This window comes from Sparus aurata, chromosome 2 (genome assembly GCF_900880675.1).
Source record: "Sparus aurata chromosome 2, fSpaAur1.1, whole genome shotgun sequence".
Taxonomy (NCBI): domain Eukaryota; kingdom Metazoa; phylum Chordata; class Actinopteri; order Spariformes; family Sparidae; genus Sparus; species Sparus aurata.
Window position 1 is genome coordinate 31,989,497 of NC_044188.1, and position 24,446 is coordinate 32,013,942.

At 42.1% G+C, this 24,446-nt stretch overlaps 1 protein-coding gene across 4 annotated transcripts in view; it reads left to right on the plus strand.

The window, feature by feature from the left end:
- Positions 1-22,956, plus strand: part of sgsm2 (small G protein signaling modulator 2) — a 108,298-nt gene extending 85,342 nt beyond the window's left edge. Inside the window, exons 10-25 of one of the 4 annotated variants that reach the window (XR_003981164.1) lie at positions 177-340; positions 1,299-1,431; positions 1,693-1,830; positions 5,859-6,033; positions 6,380-6,444; positions 7,771-7,916; positions 9,674-9,802; positions 9,880-10,062; positions 12,192-12,578; positions 12,680-12,804; positions 14,869-14,951; positions 17,024-17,133; positions 17,225-17,321; positions 18,114-18,281; positions 19,165-19,558; positions 19,807-22,956. Coding sequence is in view for 3 of the 4 variants with exons in the window: in XM_030393682.1 (XP_030249542.1) it covers positions 177-340; positions 1,299-1,431; positions 1,693-1,830; positions 5,859-6,033; positions 6,380-6,444; positions 7,771-7,916; positions 9,674-9,802; positions 9,880-10,062; positions 12,192-12,578; positions 12,680-12,804; positions 14,869-14,951; positions 17,024-17,133; positions 17,225-17,321; positions 18,114-18,281; positions 19,165-19,253 (2,192 nt within the window). In the remaining variant the exon portion in view is untranslated. Of the gene's footprint in view, positions 1-176; positions 341-1,298; positions 1,432-1,692; positions 1,831-5,858; positions 6,034-6,379; positions 6,445-7,770; positions 7,917-9,673; positions 9,803-9,879; positions 10,063-12,191; positions 12,579-12,679; positions 12,805-14,868; positions 14,952-17,023; positions 17,134-17,224; positions 17,322-18,113; positions 18,282-19,164 lie in introns of all 4 variants that reach the window. The other 3 variants (XM_030393682.1, XM_030393692.1, XM_030393701.1) reach the window with 3 other exon arrangements.
- The last annotated feature ends 1,490 nt before the right edge of the window (positions 22,957-24,446 follow it).

A 24,446-nucleotide genomic window follows, 5' to 3' on the forward strand; every position in this document is an offset into this window, starting at 1 on the left:
CTTACGTGTGTGTGTGTGTGTGTGTGTGTGTGTGTGTGTGTGTTCATTTACACTTTATAAATATATAACTTAAAAGTAAACACTAGTTTTAAAAAATCCAAAGAGGTATTACATAATCTATGTTGTCCTTTTCCCTTTTTTGCTGCTCTTAAGTCATTCTTGCGTTATGTTTTCAGCCGACTGTGGTGGTACGCTGGTCCTGGTCAGTCAGGATGGGATCCAGCGGCCGCCCCTCCACTTCCCCCCTGGTGGACACCTCCTGGCCTTCCTTTCCTGTCTTGAAACAGGCCTTTTACCACGAGGTCAGCTGGAGCCGCCCCTCTGGTCTCAGAAAGGCAAGGTGTGTCACAAACTTTATTGAGTGGAAGCACTACCATTCCAAAATTAGAAAAAAAGGTATCAAACCATCCCAACTAGCAAAGGTTCACTTTTCCTACCTTCACAGTCTACTTCTCTGTGTTTTGGTGGGATCCAGTTATGCTTGTAACTATAGATACAATTTGATTTGATGCTTATTACATAAAAATAACAATTACAGTGATCGCCTGTGCTCTGCTGTATGTTATTACTTTGCGCATTTGTTTATGCATTTTTAGTTTAAATTATTTTGCCAGATGTTGATGCATGCATAATTGTGAGACAGCAGTAAAACTCTGTTGTGCCCAGCTCCCACACATTCAAATCCAATCATGAAATGTTTTTTTTCTCCCACCTAGACATGTCACTGTGTCTCATGATTATATCAGATTCTCATGATCATCACAGCCAAAAGAATTCATGATGCCAATATTATTGTGATATCTGTAAAAAAACAAAAACATATGGAATCCAAAAAGCTCTGGTGAGATAACTTGTTTAGAGTGCTGGTAGAGAGCCTCACTCTTGTCTGTCATCTCTTCCGTCATGATGTTGCACAGCAGACGCAGCCACACACTGGCAGTAGATGGCTAGCTAGCTAGTTCCCTCATCTTCTTCTTATTTCATTACTGCTGCCTACTGCAACAAATTGAGAACTGATAGAAAAGGAAATTATTTAAGAGTTGCTGGAGTTACAGACAATATTTTCAGCTTGTGTATTATCGACAAATATCAGTGTTTCATTTTTCTATAAAGTATCACTGTATTCTGTCTTATAGCTGCAACAACAGCTCACCTTCCAAACAGCATAAAGATAACATTTATTCAGAGCAGTGTTGCTTTTACACTGACGTATTCAAAACAGTCTTCCAGTGGAAGCATAAGGCAGAAGTTAAGTCCCTCTACTAAGAATAACCTTTGTATATTTTACCCTTCTGCAGGGGAAAGTCTTCCCTAAACTGAGGAAGAGGAGCAGTGCTGCTCGACTTATTGACCAGGACAGGAACGGTGAGGAGCAGACAGCTGCTGACTATGTGTTTCGCATTGTCTACCCTGGATACCGCTATGATGCCAGTAAGTAACAGTTTTACATTATCATGCACATTGGTACAAAGTAAAAAAAAAAAAGTATCTTCCTCAATGGTTAACACACATCTCTGTAATTGCTTTTGCCTTTTGCCTTTTGAAAGTAAAGTACTGTATATCTGCTTGAATTTTGTCTTGATGTGATTACAAAGTATGGGTGAAGTGTGGTGTCTCTCCCACAATGCTCTTCCCGAGGTCTGGAGGGTGGCACTGTTCTAACTGTGTTCTCTGTTGTCCCACTGGTGCAAGCAGTCACTATAAACTACCACCACACCACGGGCAGCCGCGCTCCGTCCCTGGACGATGACGAGGAAGAGGAAGATAGGCTCCATGCTATGATCTCAATGATCTGCTCGCGGAACCTCACAGACCCTAATGTCATGAAAGGTTTTTATCACCTTAACACACCCACCCAACCCTACTGCCCCCCCCCCCACTCGTGAGACCTCACCCGGCTTCAGACGTCCCTCTCCCCTCCCAACCCCACCTCCCCCCAGCTTCATCTGCCTGTGTGTGTGCTTCCTGAGGCTGAGCCCAACAGGTTGGAGTAGGCTGGGGTTGGCTGTGTTCACAAGGACATGGGGAAGTCCAGGTTTATCAACACTAAACGGAAACGCAAAGTTACTTTTTGATTATTTTTAATGACAGGATTATGCACTTCATATAGTCTACTAGCCATATTGACATACACATTAAAACTGAACAACAGTAGGCCGATACCGTAGATACTAAACAGTCCGACAGTCTCTGAGATGACTGACAGCCTCTAACTTTGTACCAACAGGTTTGATTATTTTTGATAATCTGTTAAGTTTTTTTTCCAGTGCAAAGGGAGGTGCAATAAAATGGCAGAGGTGACCCTGCTAAGTAAATGCACATTTTCTGGCCAGTGTTACACTGAATAAAAATGGATGGCAAAAGTGACCTCCTTTTGTCTTTGTTTGCTATAATGAAAGTGATTCCTAAGGGACAGGAAGCAACATTTGAATTAGAAATGTGCTCTTGATGGTGGCACTGAAAATACTCCATCATGGTGTTAATATTTGCTCCACTAATTGCAGAGCTAACTTTGAGTTCGATCGGATTGCTAAATGAAAGTGACCAGCAAAGAGAATTAGCACAGAATAGCAATTAGGCTAGCAGCTTTAGAAAGCCTTTCAGACTCTTTCAGCTATTATTTTAGTATATAAAGGAACTCTTAATTCTGCTCTGACTGTGTCCAGCCACATCAACAGCAGTTTTCATGAAACAACTTCTAATAAACACACTATATGTTAATGTGTGATGTTTAAAGGTGCAACATGTAAAATGTACTGTTTGTAAGAATTTAAGTTTAAAACGTAAAAAAATTAATTAACATTATCAGTAGAGTGTGACTAAGCTAAGGTCTAAGACATGTAAGTGAATTATCCACTGATGTTAGCAGGCTAACCAGCTAGCCCCGGCCTGTCCTGACCCAGATGTATGCAAGCAGCAAGTTTGCTACATTTCACAAGCTGTCATAGCTTTTGTAGTCTAATTGAAAAGGAAATTAAACTCGCCTCGTTAACTCTTTGTTAAACACACAGTTCAAACTTGCCATAATTAAACTCACCAAAAACATCAAGATGTGTAGTTCCACTGCTCCAACATTCACCAACCCTGTTTTTTTTTGTAATACATAAATCCTTAAATTACTGTGCCTGATGTCAAAATATTCAAAATATACATATTTAATAATAATAACACATTGCGGCTGAAGCTCCCTCATACTTCTCCTGCACTTAATGCCTGTCCTGTCCCTCTATATCCCATGTCTTCTAACTGGCCTCCCTCCATCTCAGGGGCTGTGTACAGTCTTAGTCCAGTGTCCTGTCATGTTCATTGGTAGGTTGCTGAGCCTGGTTGCCCACAGTGTTAACACCAACACACGCCCTGTGAATTGAGGTGCCATCTTGGCAGGAAGACTCCAGTCAGCTAATAGGGCAACTAGCTGCACAGCTAACAAGCTTACCACAGCTAGAAGTTACGGATAGATAGCTACAGCAAGGAGTATAGTGGGCAACAGTTAGTGGTTGTTCCGCTGATTTGCTACCCCTCCATTTTTGGGGTGACCTTAGACAGGGAGCAATTTTTTGCACATTACTCCTTTAAAAATGCTATGTATCGCATCTTTTACAAACAAAACAAAAAGATCCTGCTTGCTGTGTTACTTTGTAGCCATATACCATTGCATATTGTTGTGTCAGTAGCAAAAGAGGCTTTAAAGTTCAAGATAGTGTCACTCAGTGTCTTCATAGCTCTGTCAGTTGCCCAGTATCCATTATCAAAGACAGAAGTATTGTTCTGTGTATTAAGGCATCATCAGATCTGAATGTCAGATTTGCAGGGAGCTGTCAGTAGACTCTCCAGAGTGTCGGAGTGTCAGTAAAGGACAGCAGGCTTCATCACATCCACGCCATCCTGATGCAACACTACCAAAATCCAGATGAGTCCTTTTAATTTAGTATTATCTCCGGAGCCAAACCAAACAGTCTCAGCCATTGATAACCTAATCCAACCATTCCATTACTCAAGACAATAAAAAAATGTTTTCTACATTATGTTTGTCCTTTTGTTGTCACATAAATGACAGCTGGAAGTTGAAAGCCCCTGGTCATTCTTATCTGACACAATAACATGTTTAGAAAATGTCTCTGTCCCAGATATCGTCAGACACTCAGTTAATGCCACAGCAGCCGCTGGCAGACTCCCCCTACGCCCTTCCTGCTTAATTTCACTCTCTCTCTCTCTCTCTCTCTGTTGCTTCCTTTTCCTCCCACCACTCAGACACACTTTAATCCAGTTTCCTGGCAGGGATCCTTATGCAAGTCTGTGAAACACACTCTAGAAACACACAATATCAATTGAACAGACTTATATAATGAGACTGCTGTCAAAGACAGTGGCTAGACACATCTGTCATTTGGTTTCATTACTGTAAACAGATTCGAACTTCCCCAGGTCTCCTTGTCTAGGTCAAGGCCTTTCTGGCTGCTTTGCATTCTGGGATTCACAGTGTCGACTGCCTTAGAGTCATGAAAGGGTTATAGCTTTCGAAGCATGCCTCAGCACTGTTGGGTTTCCACTGTTGTGGCCAAGACAAGCTTTTGATAATTTGCTTAGTTTTTTGCACTTTTTTGATTTGACTTAATTCTGTTTCCTACTTTTTGTCCTTTCATTTCTCACTTGCAACATGCTTGACAATTTTTGCATGGGAGATATGCACCCGTTTCATTGTTTTTTTGAGAACAATTATGTGTTTCCGCGTATTTGTGATGGAAAAACCTCTCTCACAGTCTCCTCCTCTGTTCGTTTTGATTTCTCTCTCCCTCTTCTTTGACTTCCTCGATTGTTTCTCCTCTGTTTGTGCAGTCGTTTGCTGCGATGCTGTTCACTGTAATTCTTCACTAACCCCGCCACCCCCCTCCCCCTCCCCGTGCCCCCTCCTCCACCCCTCTCATTACGGTCCTGTGGGGTTCCGCAGTAGTAGAGACGTGGAGTCCTTGTGTGAGCAGGGTTGCATTACTGATCCCAAAAACAGTTGTTGATCACGTCTAGTCCTAAAGTAAAGAGGGGGAGGCCAAATGTGGCTCTCACTCCAGCATTTTTTCTGTTCGCTTTTTTCGTTCTTATTATTATTTGTTTTTTGGGGTTATTGAACAACCAGAGCGCAGCTTCATATTTATGACAGGTCATCAGCTCCAACCTGAAGAATTAAGGTGAAGAGCATTTATTTAATGTTGAAGTTTTTATGATTTTTCCTCCCCTTTGTGTACCCTTTTACTGGTGTCCATTTCTTTCTGTTGTTTGAGATAATTTATTTTGATGTCTCTCGTCTTGTTCTGGCTTTATGCATCCTGCATGGCCTGAGCATTTGCCTCGTCCTTGCCTTCTCCTCTTCTATCAATCCTTTACTTCCTCTCTTGTCCTCTTCTAATTCCTCCTCTCTCCTGTTTGTCTGGAGCGTCCCTGAGCTCTGCTGTCTCCTCTGCCTCCCTGTGAATGAACTGAACCAGCATGGCTTCTCTGCATCCTCCCTTCCTGTCTCTCCCACAGCACCGTTCCTGCTTCCTAAACCGTCCCCCTCCACTTTTGGTTTCCTCTCTACGCTTGTTTTTCCAGCTCTCACATGTAACATGAGTGTAAAATTCCCATCCATCTACTCATCTCTTGATGTCATGAATAACAAAGAACAATACATGGAAAGATGTATTTATGGTTGAGCTGAGGGACCTATGTCATAATATGTAAGGCCTAGAATATAGCCAGTGTGAAGCTGAGTTAAAGACAAAACAAAAAACAAAGAGTGTAGCAGGCAAAAACAGCAGTGTCTATTTTGTCTCAGAGCACTGAGACCTCTCTCTGTCTTCTCACTTCCACTCTCTCTGGTTTAGATCACGGGGAGATGTTGGAGATGCAGGGTTTTGGAGGCAGCCCGTCGTCGTGGCAACAAGCTGAAGTAACCACTCACGAGTCGCTGTGCCAGTCTTGCTCCACGGCCGGTAGCAACGTGTCGTTCGACTACCCGGCAGGCTGTACCTGCGTCCATGAGCCGTCAGACATTCACACGTATGTCATTTGATTTTATGAAGCACTGAATCTTTTCTGAGAGAATCGAAACTTCCTGTCAGTCAAATACAACCCAAAACACCAATTTGTATTTTATTCCTGTCTTCGTGACTATTGCTGCAATGTTTTAATAATAATCGTCATTGCGTTTTAAGATAGTAATTGAAAGCAGTCTGAGATTCCATGCAGGCAGCATCTAGTCTGTCTGTCCAGTAGGAAAAACACATTGAGGCACTGAAGTTTTTGCTTAAGCTACAGCTAAAGCAAAAACTCTATATAAAAAAAGACACCTCTACAAACCAGAGGGCGGCTTGGTGGTCATGGATGACTTCTTTTTTTCCACCAGTGTTCCTCTGAAGATGCTCTGCCAGAACATGAAGAGGCAGATAGTCTCCAGAGCCTTTTATGGATGTAAGTCCGTCACGTTACCTCTGCACAGCTCCAGCTGTTTTGTGAATGTTGGGATTGTGACATTAATTGTGTAATACAACACATTACTTCTACTTATACCAGTTGTAGTTGGTGTGTAGCATGGGGACATTTTTATGCAGACACAAACTTTATAGTATAATTCAAGTTAGCCTAACAATATGCAAGAAATAATTCATGCTGAAACTATGTGGGAATCAACTTTTTTAATGTAATTATAAACATTATAGTCTATTATAGAGATAACAGCAACTCATATTCTCTCTTTAGATTGTTAAAACCAATTCAAGTGATTAAAGGAGTACTATGTAGTTTTAGGAAATACATTCAAACTTAGAATTTTAATATTTATAATATTGATGATGTCATGATACAAACTCATAATTATGTATATTTCCCATAAGTGAATAAACAAGCTGTTCTCAGAGGAAAATAATGTCCCAGAACACTGTGTGAAGCTAGAAAGGTGGCAGGGTCCGCCACATACAAACAAAGTAAAACTGCATGGAAATGTGTTTTCCTTTAAGGTCAGTTTGTTTATTCAGTTTATTTGGTCATGTAAACAAAGAGAGTTTGATTATTTAGTTTGCTTAGTCAGAAAAATCAGCCTGTCAAGTGCTGCTTGACAAAGTAGTGGCCTTATAACTCTAATGAAGTATCCCACTAAATAAGTCAGACATGTACTAAAGACTGTAATAGATTGATGGGTAACACGCTGCATTGAGTGTTATTCAAATATTGTTACTAAAGGACAGCCGGTTTAAATAACAGCAACAGCTTTTTATAACAGCAATAATGTAGTCAGTTTATTGATATACAGCTTCAGTTCAGCAGTTTTAGATTAGTATAAAACATAACTAAGAATTTTTTCGTTGCATTTCATTCATCATTTGTGAACTGTGAATGTGTGTCACATGACCACCGGCATTCAGGTGGTTTATCACATTTAACAGTTTCAAACCATTTTTGGGAGACATTTACATTTTGATGAATTATTATTAGTCACTCATGGCCATAGATGGTGCACACACTGGTTTTGTTTTTTTCATTTCCATTCATCACTGAAACATGTTTTCCTTTATCAGTTTCATATTGTATATAATGTTAATGCCTCGCAAAAGAGCCTTTGTGTGGTTTCTCACTCAAACTCTTAAGCTGTATAGGTTGTTTTTCTTTATAGGGGACATAGGGAGTTGTATGTTGTAAACACTGGAAAGTCTCTGAGACAAATCTGTAAAAATTGACTTGACTAAATGGAGGCTTGGTCTCAGCTGTGTGTGTCTGTCCGTGTCACACCTGTCTTGTCAGGGCTGGCCTACTGTCGACACCTGTCCACTGTGCGGACTCACCTGTCAGCTCTGGTCAACCACAACATCGTCCCTCCAGACAGACCCTGCGAGGCATCCGGAGGCCTCAGCAAAGAGGTGTGGAGCAAGTACCAGAAAGACTGCAAGGTGGGTAGAGAGCAGAGAAGTTTGTACAGCAGCTAACAAGTGAGGCTGTGAGAGAAATGAAATGCAGGCCAACAAGCAGCAGGAATTATAGCAACATAACAGGAGTCTTAATCTTCTTCCTGCACCATCTGACAAGCCTCCACCAGTTAACAGCTGTAAATCACAGCAGACTGCCAAGTCATCACTGAGTCAGTGGTATTGATTAAGCCATATAGATATGTCATGGTCATCTTATGCCGTGCAAGTCTTATTTACCTCAGTACTTTATAGTATTGAGATAAACTGATGCAACCTGTGAGGAATGTTTTTATAAGAATTACAAGGAGCAAATATTTCTGTCTATCTTTGACATCATAGTGCAATCTCAGCAGCACAAGAGAAGGTCTTAACAGATATGAAAGAAGCATGTGCTATATAAGGAGCACAACAGCTTCAGGTGGCTAGTTTATGTGTGATCAAAACAGAAAAAATCCCAGAGACATTTTCCCAGAGATGATGTTCAGTGAAGGCAGAGGGATGTCTTCATCACTACATGGCAAAACCATGAGGAGTCAGTGTCGACACCCTGCCGTGCCCCTGGTCCCATGACCTGTGGTGTGTTAAACCACAATACAAGCATACACAGCAGCTGTGTAGTAACTCTCTGTAGATGAGCCTATACCACACACGTTAAAACACTTTTGGAGTCATGCGATGCGGGGTCGAGGGGTAATCTGAACAAGTGAGTGTTGAGTCTTTTGAGGAAAATGGCAAGTGACTCTGCTATCCTGACATTGGTCGGGAGTTCGTTCCACCACTGACTCAGTCCAACACACACCGTCCTGCTGCCCCAAATACTCACTAGAGCACCAAATGTGACTTTATCCATGTTTTAGTACTTTTGCTTAAACTTTTAAGCCTTTTAAGAAAGTCTCCTTTTAGAAAATGAAACTGTAATTGTCACCTGTTTAAATCAGCCACAGCAACAGCCAGTTGCTTTACAACGAAGGACATATAACAATGAGAGCTTTATCATTGAGTTTCAGTGGCGTGAAAATGCAACATTTCCCTTTTAAAATGCAGTGCAATAAAAACAGAATGTAGCATAGAATGGAAATGCCAAAGCACCCAAACTCCTCACCACTGTTTTGGAGCACTGTGAGGCCTCACCGTGCTGTGTTCATCATCTATATGTATTAGTTGTTGTTACCCTGAATTTCAAAGTTCACACTTTTAATTGTGTTTAAACTTTATAAAAGTTAGTTTTTTTTACTTCATAAAACTTCTGTTTTTCTATTATTCCATCATCCCCTCACATATAGTCTAACATCTTTTAGCTGTATATGAATTGTAAGTCAGGGATGGTGTACCACTCCAGCAGTCTCCACCCCTCTCCACCCCTCTCCACGCTCTAATGAAAATTTAATGAGTTTCAGTGAAATGAAGTCTCATTACAGAGTGCTGTGTGATACCATCATAGCTATTAAAGCAGCCACTGTAATCATTCATCAACTCTGACAAAGTCATCATTACTAATTTACACTCTATTCATATCTGTGTCCTTTATCTTCTGCACTCATCTACGTCTTCCTCTGTATGGATTGCAATCACTCTTTCTCTGCTTCCATTATTGATGCGCTTCCTCTTCCTCGTTCTCCTCTCCCCACTCACACCAGGCTGCTTCTTCCTGTCATCTTTCTTCCTCTTTTGGTTTATATATAATTCTTAACCTTCCTCTGTGTGTGTGTGTGTGTGTGTGTGTGTGTGTGTGTGTATAGAACTATAAGGAGCTGGAGCTGCTGAGGTTGGTTTATTATGGTGGGGTGCAGCACGACATCAGGAAGGAAGTTTGGCCTTTCCTGCTGGGACACTACAAGTTCGGCATGGGCAAAAAGGACATGAATCAGGTACAGCACACACACACATTTAAGTTTTCACTTAATTTTAAAAAACAATGTTTGATTGTCGTTTCTTTCCTGTAAAGATTGATGCGAAGATCAGTGAGCGCTACCAGCAGGTGATGCGGGAGTGGAAGGCCTGCGAGGTGATTGTCAGGCAGAGGGAGAAGGAGATGCAGTCGGCCATCTTTGCCAAGCTCTCATCAGGCAGCAGCATCGACAGCCACGTGCTGCGACTCGTGCACAGAGACTCCACACTCAGCAACAAGGTGAAGAAACCCATGACAATATGACATCCACCCAACAAGCATCTGACTTCTTATTAGACTTAATAATACAGAGAGTACTTGTTATGGTGTATTGAACTGAGCCTGACTGAAACTCAGACTGATATAATCAACCTAACCCAAATGTTTTAAATAGCATTGTTTAGACATGATCACACGTGCTGATATTTGCTTAATGTTTGTTGTATCTGAGCTTGTTCACATGGACGATAACCAACCGATAACCCGTTCTCCTTCAGGACAACTTCACAATCTTACACCCATCATCAGTTCATACATACAATCATACATATTACCAAACGAAATAAATTCTGCACTGGTGAACACTTGTTACAACTAAGACACCTGCTGATTTGTTTTTTCCACAGATAGATTCAGCTTCTGCATCTGTAAACCTCACATGTATTATTACACTAGAAGCGCCATGCAGCCTGCTCACCGCCACAGCTGACGAGGGATGCTGAACGCTCTAAATGTCTAGTTGACCAATCAGCTTGATTGGTTGGAGCTACTTGATGTATAATAAGATGTTAAATAAGGTCTTCTGTGGCCCAGCAGGAGCTTTGTTAAACACACACTGTCATTTCTGCCAGCCTCTCAAAACAATTCCAAAGAATTGTAGTGTGATGATGTCGTGAAGTAGTGCAGGATTTGTTGATGAAAATCTCTCTGTGATGAGCAACACAAACAATGCTTAACAGAGTTGCTAACTAACTAGTTTTCTTTGTTTTCTCACACATTCTTATTAGTCATCTGGTGTTTCTCGTGTTTCCCCAGAAGTTATAGAAACTAGAGAGGGTAGAGTGCAGGAGATTCAGGTTGCATAAGAGCCAATGTGAGCTGAGCTCCCATGAAAGCAGTAAAATCACAGATCTGTGGGGGTCACTTATACATTTTAATCAAAAATAGTCATTTATTTTTTACATTAATGATATGAATTGGTTAAAAGTAGCATGTTCTCCAGAGGAACTACGCACCATATTCTTTTGTGAATGACAGTGACAATGACCACATCAGTCTCTCTCCCTGGGGTGTGCTCTGTGATACCTTTTCATAATTAAGATTAAATTCATGTTGTGAACTACTTGATACAATCGTTGCAAGAAGGGGGCAGCAATAGTCAATAGTAACGACAATATTCTGGACTCCCTTAACAAATAATGTGATTTTAAAGTCATTGCACGAGGAGAAAAGTAACACATTTTGTGTCTGAAGTGTGTAGACCTCCCAGCAGCTGGTTGCTGAACCCACTGTCTCGACTGATTTCACCGTTTACAACAAATGTATTTAAGAATGTAACAAATTGACGGCAAACATTTCAAATTTTGCAAATACAGTAAAAAGTAACTAATACAGGCCACTTATTGTCATCCATCGAGAAAGTCACCTCTGAGCTAGTGACATATACTAAAGTTACCCCAAACACTAATTTTGTGGCAACTTAAACAAACCTACCAACTTACCCACACACACACACACACACACACACACACACACACACACACACACACAACAAGGCTTATCGGACATTATTTTGCAGGAAACCATCGCTGCATCCTTGGGTTAGCGCTGCAGATGACAACTGCGATTGGTTTAAGGAAATATGAACAAGACAGAGGTTTTTTTTAACCTATAGCAGAATGAGTGTGTCTAGCGCAGACAGAGCAGTGTGGGAATAGGTATGGCTATTAAAAACTAGAGTTAATGTAAGTCAGGGCATCAAACTCTTTACTCTTCATTACTTGGCCACAATTGTCTTTTTGCTTTTTGATAAATGAATAGTCCAGCAATGAATGCTACAAGACAGATGTCTGAAGTGTGCTGCAGGGGGTCCAGGGGCCAACAGTTTGAGACCCCTGATGTTATACAAAATATAGAATATACAGTAGGTCTATTGTCTGTAGACATTTTAATGTGGAAATCTTACAAATATGATTGAGAAATTACACTGTCATTTAATTTATAAACAGGGTGTGTGTGATTTCAAAAAGTGTGGGAATTAGCATCAGCAACCCTGGCGAAATCATAAACCATCTGATTTATGGTCCCACCCTGCGTCATTGCCAGCACTGTCCCTCCTCTATCACTTCTAAAGTTCCATCCTTCTTCAGGTGTTTATGTCTGTGGATGAGCCAGACGCGGGGAGCCAGGAGACCCCCAGTGGAGAGGACAGTACCCCCACCATGACCACCCTGGTTCCCCCTGCAGCCCTGCCCCCAGAGGAGCGCCCTCTGGTGGAGTTTGACTCCCCCGACTCGGGTCTCCCCTCCTCCAGAAACTACTCAGTGACCTCTGCTCATTCCCAGATCCTGTCCAGCATAGACGATGGTCAGAGTACGGAGGAGGAAGGGGGGGTTGGGGAGGAGGGCAGCACTCCGGGTGTGCTTGGGGGGCGACAGGACTCTCTGACTGAAGACAGGCTTTGCAGTCAGCTGGACAAACTGGTGACCAATGGAGCGGCTGCAGAGGGAATATCACCTTCACTCTCCTCATATACGGTATGTACAGTACGGCAAGATGTGTGTTCATTGAATCTGACTGAGCTATGATCTACACGTTGTCACTCACAAATGTTGACAGCAAGGTTTTTTCTGTGCAGATCGAGCTGTTGGACACAGTCGCCCTCAACTTGCACAGGATAGACAAAGACGTGCAGCGCTGCGACCGTAATTATTATTACTTCACCACAGCCAACCTGGAGAAGCTACGCAACATCATGTGCAGGTATGTGGCGAATGTGATTTGTAAGGTGTCTCATCTCTGTAGCACCACAGTGCTTCATTTATAACAGAACTAGTGCAGTGCCCGTTAAATGTGCCTGTTTGATTGCTTTGCCTGTGGTATTGATTATTTGTCAGTTGTACTGAGAACTGCTCAACTAAACTAATTTACACTCCACACACTGATTGGGTTATGAAAACGGTTACATGAAAGCTGAAATTAGCTGACTCGCCTATACTTCAGCCTGGCTCATAGCTGCTAGCTCATGTTCAAACCACAGACAGACAGGAAGACAGACAGAGAATCTGTGCTTTATAGTGACACAAGTCTAAAGCTCACAGAGTTGTAAATAGTGCAACATTGGACTAATAATTCATATAAACCTGCAATTTGTATTTGTGGAGGAACATAAACCCTTTCATCACAGTATTGGTATTTATTACTTTACTTGTTTATTATTTCCCTACTAACAAGACGACGGTATGAAAACTGCACGGTGCCTTACAGTAAAAAACTTTTCAGAAAAGGATTTCTTGTTTAGTTTTTTTAATTTATTGTTGATGGGGAAACCAGAGCACCAGAGATAAACCTATTCATACACGATGTAGAACATGCAAGTCTACTGAACGACTGTGCTGCCCTCAGGCCTGATGTTCCAGCCTGGTGGTGTCTCTGTCCGTGTATGTTGATGTTCTCACTGCTGTTGCTTGTACTTGCTGTGGTGTTTTGGAGTGCAACCGTTTTGAATTGCCTCCACAGAGAAGACTTTTGTGTATTTTGCCTTAACTCGTGTGTCTTCAACCGTCTGTGGTGTTTCCAGGACCTCTTTCGGCATTTCCTCAATCAGTTCTGGTTTTTCCAAGACCTCTTGTGGCAGGTCCCCAACCTGTTCTTGTGTTTCCCCTTTCAGTTCTTGACAGATGTTCATATCCTTGAAGACTCTGTCCATAAGCTGACCCCTGGTTTCTACCAGTTCTCTCTTCAGCGTGAAGATTGATAACCTTAAGCTGACTGATTTGTGCTGCTGTAACTCCATGCTGCTCTCTCCAGTCCTTGATGAGCTCCGTGTTGGTTTTGTCAATGTCAGCAGAGTTATCCAGAGGTTCAGATGGAGGAGATGTGGAGCACAGAATCAAACTTTGAATTTGTTCTTTGAGCTTCTGCACTTCCTTTTCATAGCTGATGCTCAAACTCCACTCCGCCTCCAGTTCCTTCTCTTTCTCCTGGAGTCTTTTCTTGATGATGTCGTTGTTACTCTCTGCCATCATTCTCCTTTGTTTTTCCTGATCAAGATCATATTCTGCTATCTCCAGCAGGCTTTTTAAGACTGCTCTCCTCTTTAGGGGAGCAATGTGGTTCTGGGAGTATATAAGGGCTTGCACTTGTTGTCAGCATGAGGATCAGTTTCTGGCTGTGTGGGGAGCTCCTTGTCTTCCTTGTCCCTGCTGCTGCCATCACCTGTTGATGTTCCATTTGCAAAGCCTTTGTACCCATGCGCAGCAGCCGATGCAACGCCTTAGTACCTGAGGATGCCCCAGTTGTTGGCAGATCCATTTCTTGATTGTAGTCTTCTGACATCTTCCTTCAACAGTGTTTGTGTTTCAGACGGTGTCTATGAAGTGATTGACTGTTAGCGGTTAGTTAGCTCTGTTAGCGTACATCTTATGCACATTGAACATTCTGCTCAGCACCAACCAGCTGGCAGACAGAGTTAGCAACTAGCACATGGACGTTCAGCAGAGTCAGGTGTTTGTCCCATCAGTTGAATCAAGCTAAAAGGGAGTTAATATTGGTCCTCTGTTCACCAGATGGCAAGTTTTTATCTGAAATAACCAAAATAACAAATAACTATATCTGTCAGAAAGATAGAGTGGAGTCAAAGGTTTAATATTTTTTAATAAAATGTTGTGTAGGAGTAGGAGTAAAAGTACTAAGTAGAAAACGGTCCCATAATTTAAAATTTGCCCTCGATATTGGCACTTGAGCAAATGTACACACAGGCGCCCCCACACACGGACTAACATGTACAATAAATCTCTTTGTCGTTTGTGTCCTTCTTGTCTGCAGCTACGTGTGGGAGCACTTAGAGATGGGCTACGTTCAAGGCATGTGTGACCTGCTCGCTCCACTCATGGTCATACTGGATGATGGTGAGAAGACAGAGTCATCACACAGCGGTTATCTCCTGACTTTAATTATTGCAAATGGCACAGACAAAAAATAGCTCCAGTAGTCATTACAGAATTGAAGCTAATGTGCCTCATTTAATAAAAGAAATAATAAATCAACTTCACCCTTGCGTTACAAATGTAACAGCAGCCATGTGCGGTTTTATGTAAGACTGTGAAGCTTAGTTACACAAGAATCAAACATCACACACAGGGAGGACTGTCTCATGTGTATATAGGTCAGGTAATCTAAAGTGAACAGTCATAGTCCACTAAACAGTTCTGGAGATTCTAAGCCAAAACAGCTGAAGTAGCTTGGGACTTCTTGGGTTCTAAAACGTAAAACAAAATACTAAAGTAAACAAGAACAAACATAAGATAGCTCCATATAGCTCATCTGTTGTAATCCAAGTCTCTGGAAGCCCTGAGATTACAAATAGGTTTTAAATCCTCACTGTAGCTGTTAGGCTAAAAGTGTGAGCTTGCACCTTGTCTGCAGCAGGTGGACAAGCTTGACTGCATATCGAGAGTGTAATTAACATCTTTTTAAATCAATTTAGGATCTCGTGATTTTGCTGTGTGGAGCCAATAGATGTTTTGTTGGTTGTTTTCTGCGTTTTAAAACAAGTCTCCAGGTATTTTAGCTGTTTAGGAGAATGCTGCAACAGTGTTTTGCTGTGACGCTCCAGAATTGTTTTTTTGGATGACAAAACACCTGACTTTCCATCAGCGCGGAGGGAGATGATGAATCAAATCAAATCAAATCAATTTTTTTTATATAGCCCAATCACATTGCCTCAATGGGCTTTACAATCTGTACAGTGAACAACATCATCTGTCCTTAGACCCTCAATTCGAGTGAGGAAAAACTTCACATGTTGATGGAAAAAAAACCTTTTAACAGGGTAAAAAAAAAAAAAACAATGGAAGAAACCTGATGAAGAGCCACAGAGGAGGATCCCTCTTCCAGGACGGACAGACATGCAATAGATGTTGCGTGTACAGAAAAAAGCAACAATTCACAGTTTACAAGTTACATCAACAGAAAGTCTGATACAAGTTATGTAAAGTGAGTGGATCCAGGAGACGACCGAGCAGGACGAGGCATCACCAAGTGGAGCCCGAGCCAGACGACCTCCTGTCCACCATGATGACCTGGAAGAGGGCAGGACACACAAGATCATTAGTCATAGACAGAGAGAGGGATCAAGATTTACAGAAGGAAAGATATGAGGAGATAGTTAAGCAGAGGAGAGCAATGATCCAGCAGAGCCCGGGGTGTGACCATCCAGATCAGTCCGTGTTTCAAGGCAGCTGGAGCCCGGAAACGGTAGATGGTCCCAGGGGGCCGTGGTCCATCAGAAGGGAGCCTGAAAGAAAGAGGGGAAGAGGAGAAAAAGGAGGAGAAAGAGAAGGAGGAGAGAGAAGAGGAGGAGGAGGGGGAGGAGGAGGAGGAGAGAGAAGAGGGGAGGAGGAGAAAGAGAAGGAGGAGAAAGAGAAGGAGGAGAGAGAAGAGGAGGAGGAGGGGAGGAGGAGGAGGAGAGAGAAGAGGGGAGGAGGAGAAAAAGGAGGAGAAAGAGAAGGAGGAGAGAGAAGAGGAGGAGGAGGGGGAGGAGGAGGAGGAGAATCTATAGAGAGTGTAGAGAGTGACACAGCTTGCAGCTTGTGGGAACAGAAAACAAAAACAAAGGTTAGAGAAATGCGATATTGATCAGAATAAACAGATTGGTTCTCGTCGGCAGCACAGTGTAAATCTAGTACTATAGGAACTGATTGAGACTGACACCGACCCACTGAAGAAGCTTACAATTGAATGATTGATTGATTAAAGGCTAAATCATGACTGTTGACTGTTTTTATTTTTGAAAGATTATCCTTTAAACTGTCTGCTGCTGCTGTTGCTGAAAAAAAAAATGTTAATGTAATGGGTGGTTGTGTGATGGACAAAGCAACAGTTTAAGTGCTGTCCTGGCAACATGAATCTATGTTCCTCTTGTTCGTGTGTGTGTGTGTGTGTGTGTGTGTGTGTGTGTGTGTGTGTGTGTGTGAGACAGAGTGTCTGGCGTACAGCTGTTTCACTCAGCTAATGAAGAGGATGAGTCAGAACTTCCCTAATGGCGGAGCCATGGACACACAGTTTGCCAACATGAGGTCACTGATCCAGGTGATGATAACTCTTACTGTGTGAAAGAGACGGCGTGTGTCACTTCTATTAAAACCCGCTGACGTTGTCCGTTCTCTCACTCTGATGTCAGATCCTGGACTCAGAGCTGTTCGAACTGATGCAGCAGAATGGAGATTACACTCACTTCTATTTCTGTTACCGCTGGTTCCTGCTGGACTTCAAGAGAGGTGATCAACACGTCCTTCACTCTCACTTACCTCTGCATTAAGTCATTTTGACCACTGTGGGGCCAAAAGACTGCTGATCACACTGATCAAAGCTGGCAGGTGCTCTTGTCCCTGTTGTACTGCAGCACACACTCCTCATGGTTAGTTAAGACATCACGTGTTAGGGTCTCACAACTGAGGGGAGTGAAGTAAACCTTTGGCAAATTTTAATTTAAGGTTAAGCTCATGACGGGTTGCAGAAGGCAAGTGGTTTAAACAGCTAAACTCTGCAGCCTAAAAGGTTGAAAACATAAAATCTAGTAGAGTAAATAAAAGGTTTCCTCATTAACATCTCAGAAAGTCACTAGATAGCAACATATTTACATCATCATGAGGTCACCAACTCCATAGTCTGGAGTGAACAGAGCTCAAACCATGCTTCCTTGCCTTAAAGGGGAACAGCACAAGTGCTCATGATGTTACAGATTCAACATCTCTGTGACATGTCTCGTAAGAAAGTTTCTCTTCCTCTTCCTTTGGTAATGGTTGCAGGAATGGTCCTCAAAGTGGGATTCAGGGACCCCCTAGTGGTCCTTGAAGGGGTTCCAGGGGAACTCATTTGTTTTTATTATCCACATACACTTTTTTGTAGTCATCTTAAAGCAAGAAGGGACTCTTAACAAAATGCCCACTATAAAAATGTGTGTGTGTGTGTGTGTGTGTGTGTGCGTGCGTGCGTGCGTGCGTGCGTGCGTGCGTGCGTGCGTGCGTGCGTGCGTGTGTGTGTGTGTGTGTGTGTGTGTGTGTGCGCAGAGCTTCTGTACGAGGATGTGTTTGCAGTGTGGGAGGTGATCTGGGTGGCTCCCAGGATTTCATCAAAGCACTTTGTGCTGTTTCTGGCCTTGGCTCTGGTCACAGTTTACAGAGAGATCATCATCGACAACAACATGGACTTCACTGACATTATCAAGTTCTTTAATGGTAAGAGGCGTCCACATTCAGTATAGTGCGTATATGCATTTTGTGTATTGACTTTGTTGTGACTAGTTGAAATGTGTTGAGTGATGTTACAAAACTATGTTTGTGTGGTAAATCAAACAATCTGCCTTAGATCCCCTGGCAGGGAGTATCACAGCTGAGGGGCCCGAACAGCAAAGGTCAGGTCAGATTTAGTGACAAGTCCAGGTTTTAGAACAATTCTCACAACCAACCAGTAAGAACTGGTGTGATGTGGTCACTTCTCGTAGTTGGACAAAGCAGGACACTGTAGCAAGCTGAGCATCATACCAACATAGTCGCTTCAATGTATCATTTGGGATTGTTGGCACTGTTTTGTTGGTACTTTCGTTCAAGCTGACAAGCTGACTGAGCTAACCGCTTACAGTTGAGCCAAACACAGAGAAGGACTGAGAGTTTTTGTTCAGAAGAACATGAAGCGTTAAGCTGTGAGCTGCACTTTAATGTGACAGCACAAGTTTACAGTAACTACTGTCATCATTAGAGCTGAGTGTATGTGCATTGAGAGCCCGCCTGTGTTGGCACATTTTACTTTCTGAAAATACACCCGTTAAATAGCAGAAGACAGACTGCACCTTTAACTTCAAATCAGCCTCTTGTTGGTCTATGGCGCAGTCGCTTTCTGCTGCCTCAAGTTAAGCATGCACCAGCCACGCCACACCTCATTTTAGGACCCAGATGCCAATGGGTGCACTACTTAAACAACTTGACATGGTTACATGGGTGAAAATGTCTTCTGATTGGTCAGTAGTCTAGAACAGGGCCACATGAATACATGTGACGTGTTAATTGGATTGTATATGTGTATTTCTGTAGCTTTTTCTCTGACGGTGTGTCTGACCCACAGAGATGGCCGAGCGTCATGACGTCCAACATATCTTGAAGATAGCTCGTGAGCTTGTGCACAAAGTCCAGTCTCTGATGGACAACAAGTGACTGTAGAGGAAGAGGAGGAGGAGGAGGAGGAGGAGGAGGAGGAGGAGGAAGAGAAGAGCCCAACCATACAGGACCCTCAGCTCTTCCTCATCCCTCAGAGAGACAGAGTGTTTCCAGGCCTCCACCTATCCAGAGCAGGTCCAGGGAGTCCAGGTCTCCTCCCTGCCCAAATGAAGGCCTGGGAGTGGTGCAGGAGTTCTGCTGAGGCGGCCTGGCTCTGGAGCTCAGCCTCAATCTGTTTACATTTACCTTCACATGGAATGCCCATGGTGTCTGTTCAGACATGTGGATTTGTCTGCATGCTTGTGAGTTTGATCACACTGTGAACGCATTCTTAAGTCTCCCCAGTAGTACAGAGCTTGTGTGAGTGCATGAAACCAGTCACACACACATACTTACACACACACACACACACACACACACAGAAACAACATTAGCTCTATCAATACTCTAGAGTGTCATCCTTTTCCTGACTCTGAGGCAGAACATAACGGATGCCTGTCAGGAAGGCTGAAGCGTTGTCAGTGTTTGACAGATGTGTTCCTCCATGCAGTGTCAGCGGAGGACATCAGAGTGTGGGAGTGCAGGATTTACATACAACACTGTCAGAGGAGCAGAAGACTTAGCCACGAAGAAGTTTTCATTAGTGACCAAATGGACTGTGCCAACTACCTTTTCATGAGTGTTTTCTACAACAAGCATGTGTGTTTATACCCCCTCCCCCCTTTTTTTCTTTTTGTTGAAGAGTATATTGTCACACAAATGTTGCCTTTATCAGTAACAGCCCAAGGTACTTTGTTGCACTTTTTGTGATGGTGTCCTCCACGGTGCCTGTGAAGGCCTCACCAGAGTCGGTGGGGGCCGGAGGTGCCACAAGAGGCCGAACTGTTGAGAAACTGAAGAAGAGAGCGCGAATTGCAGCCAACTTTCCTGAGCATGTTAGTCAGTGTTAAAGCATGTTTCATTCTTGTTCCAAGTCAGAGGGAACGTGACAGCAGAGCACAACATAAAGACAAAAGCACACAGGCCATTCTCGTTCCTGTAATGAAAAACTTCTATCTCTATTTTGTAATGCCATGATTTCAGTACAGGATCAAAGCTGCCACAGGGGGCGCCATTGCTGTGAAGTGACGGCGTTAATGAGTGAACGGGGGAATACCAAAATTTTACACATATATATTTTTAAGACTGTAAATATCTTAAAATCTGACTCGTTTTATGCAAAAATCGTTCTTAAATTTGAGGGATGAATTATCAAACAACATTAGATTTCACAACTTTTAACAAAAAAAGTAAAATCAACAAATACTAACTCATATTTAATGATTTTTCCCCTCCTCTTATTCTCTTTACATTTTTTGTAAAGAGTTAATTTTGTAGCTACTCAAAAATGTTTGGACTCCTGACCTCAGTATTCCTAAAAGCCTGGCTGCTGCCAGCTTCTGCTAGGTTGGCTAAACTTTCAAGGACATTGGGCTGAAAAATTCCAGTGACTGATAGCACACTGAAAGGTTAAATAAATGGGTGTTATAGATATGAGGCCGGTTAGAGGAAGCAGATGCACATGAAAGACATGAAACATGATCAAGAAAAATCTTGAAAGAAAGTAACGGATTGATTCTATTTACGTTGTCTAAAGGTGAATATTCCTTTTACAAATAAGGCCGGTTTATTCTGTATTTTTGTTAGTTATGTCATAAATACCAGATACCAAATACAAATATCAAACCACCCATCCAACAAGCTCAAGCCCACCAGGATCTACTGAGTGCTGAATATATGAAGACCGGGTCTCAAATACAGAGTTTAGTTTTTTAAAGAGGCTCAGTAATTTACACAAGCAGCTGCACACTGAAGTTGTTAACAAACTCAACATGAATCAAGTAAATAATGGATTTGTATGGGACTATCTTCAGAGGTGGATGAATACACATTTGGTGCTATACTTTTTTTTGCCACAGCAGGACTAATGTTTAAGGTTTTCCCCTGAATTAAAAAGGAATATTCCAGGGAATATTCTGCACGTCTTGTTATAAATTAAGCCTCATTTAAAAAACAGACATATAAATCATAAAATTACAATTATTATAATCTTCTGACATTATTCCTTTGTTCGATTATTGGTATAAGTGGTTTTTGTGTTATTTATTGAAGAAAAAATTAATTAAAAAATGCACCACTCTGTGGTCTAACCCAGTGTGCCGCCCACAACATTATCTGATCGGTTATTAGGTCTGACATGTAACCTATCAACACTGAATAATCCAAAAATAAAGAGTTTTCAAAGTAACTACTGATCAAAGTTTAAATAAAAGCAGTGGAGTGGAATATAAATTAGCTGAAAACAAAAAAACACTTGCCTTAAAATGTCACTCGAATTGTGTAATTGAGTAAATTGGACTAATTTTGTGGCGCTAAGATTTTTATTTAAACTGCAAATGTTTTTTGCAAACTACTACTAATACTTTCAGCTTACATTCATTGTTGGTTTGGGTCTGCACATGTGATTGGTTGACAGTACGAGAACTATAGAATAGCAGCACCTTGAAATGGGGACTCGAACATGCTCACTGATCTGAAGGCACCATGAACACTGATGATCTTCATACTGCATTCAGCGGCACTGTCAGGAAAACTGGCTGCAATTGTCCGTGTTGAACTTAATTCTCCTCCTGCCTGAAGTCCAGCCCTTAAAAAATGAAGATGTGCTTGGACTGGATTGGTCCAACTAACAGACGTGTGCTTCCAGGTTTTACAAAATAAAATACCTGAGAAGAAGCAGCTTTTAATGCCAAACTTTCTCTAGTGTTCAAGTGAGTCAGTATTAGGTTTGGCTTAACAGTGACAGCATAATATTCATGTTTGTATCTAAAGGGAAATTTTTGATACTGTTTCCACTCCCCCTCATCAGTGTGACCCTTTGTCTCCACCCTCTTCGCCTCCTTAAACGTCCGACACGGCTGCATATGATTGGTCATCCAGCACGGACCTGCACCTGTGATTCAAGTGCCAAGAGTCTTCCCCAATCCTGAAGTGTACTGTAGTCATCCGGCTCTCTGATTCGCTAGTTTGATCCCAGGAACGGGCAGTGGTGTGGATGTACCTCGCTACGGCCTCTCCCCCTCCCCTACCCTGCTGCCATGGTGATGGAGGAGGGTCGCCGGGGGAATCCAGGGCCCAGGCAGAGCTTTTTCTTCCAATCAGGACATTGTGTACCAAAGCCTTGAAACAGCCCCCTCTGTGGCATGACGACAATGTGCAATTTCATACTGCATCTTGAAGACTGACTGTTTACTTTGTGTGTAAAATATTTTTGAAAATGGTGATCTTGGATTCTTTGACTACTGTGCAATTTCTGTCGTTTGAGAAATCCATCAAAGTCTATATTGCTGTAAATACAAACGGAAAGCCCAATATTTCTATGAAGACAGTCCGAACATATATAACTTATTTTGAGATCTATTTTTTATGTTGGTTTTAGCAGCACTAGTCGAAGGTGTATACTGTGCAGAAATGCAGAATGTGTGCAGACTGTGTTACACGTTGACTGTTAAGTGTTCTTTCTCAATGTTGTGCACTGACTTCAAGATTTCAAATTTCTATTTATTTAGAGAGCCAATGATTGCATTGCTGAATATGTATTGGTAAGGATGTATCATTTGCCTTGAATGTAATGTATTAATAAATAAGAGTTTGTTCAGTAGTGGCCTGCTCTCTCTCCTTTATCTGTGGATGCTACAGAGAAGATGGTGTTCTGTTCTATCTAGCTGCTGGTGTTCCATGCTGACTGAAAGTCAGGGGAAGTTTTCTCATTCTCCTAAACAACTGAAGTAGCGGAGGACTTGTTTTAAAACAAAAAGAAAACTAAACTAAAATGGCTCCACACAGCTGGTCCGGCATAATCCAAACCTTCAGAAGCCCCGAGATCCGTTGAAAACATGATAATTACACCCTCGACATGCGGTTGAGTTCATGCCATCTTTGAGCTCAGCAGCTACAGTGAAGATTTCAGCTTAAAAAACTGTAAATTAGAATTTTCAAAGAAGTTTGGGAAGCTTCTAGAGACTTGGATAACACTGGACGAGCTGTTTGGAGCCATTTTGTTTTCTTTCTTTTGTTTTCTACATTTTAAAACAAGTCCCCGGCTACTTCGAAGGAGTAGTTAAGGAGAATGTTGTAACCCTGTTTTGATGATGACTTTCAGAGATGTTTTGTGGATGACGAAACTTCACCTGACTTTCCATCAGCATCAGGGGAGGAGATAAAGAATGGAATTACAATTTTTGGGTGAACTGTGCCTTTAGAACTATGGTGTCGTTTTTCCAACCCATAACTTTACAGTTGTTGTTTAGCCACATGGCAGTCAGCAGCAGGCAGCCGTCTCACTACCTGCCCAGCACCAAGCAGCAGACAGATGTTTTCTCTGAGGCGACAGAGAGTAGTGGACACAGACGCGACTCAAAATAAATACTAATGTTGCTCTGCGTCTGCTGGGATATCATTCAATAACTCTTTGCTTACAAGTTTGCCATATACACTTTATAACAGTGATTGTAGTGCCACACTGCCCCCAAGTGGACATTGGTTGTATTATAGAAAATGCATGTGTTCATGTGTGGAAAGGAAGAATATCTCAGCCTCTACTTTGATTTCAAGCATTCCTAATAACATTTGAATCTTGTGTGTGTCATTTCTCTAATACTATACTAATCAGACTGTGAATATTTGTATGTGTCATATAAAGCCTTATCAGACAGGCTAAGTCTGAGGACGAGTGGACCTTGACACGCAACATCCATGGACTGGTTTCAGAAGAGGACTGCAGGTTGAAGATGTGGAAATTGAAGCAACACCGATCACACTGACAGTGAATGAGTGTTTGAGCAGTGGCAGTGTGTGAGAATCTGGATGTGACTGTCTTGTGCGAGAATCAAAGATTTTGTTTCCCAGATAAAAGTTTATTTTTCACAACAGCTAAAAGTTTCAGCTTGTTGACACTTACCAATTTAACACTAAAAAGACCATTTTTTCCTCTCATATACTCATTCTCAGCACAATGTAGTGAAACTCATTCCTTTGCATTTCACCAGTCCCTGAGGAGCAGTGGGTTTCTACCACACAGTGCTGTGGGACCAACTCCAGATTGTAAGTCAGTGCTTTGGTGCAGGAGAATAAACCTACGATAATGTTTCT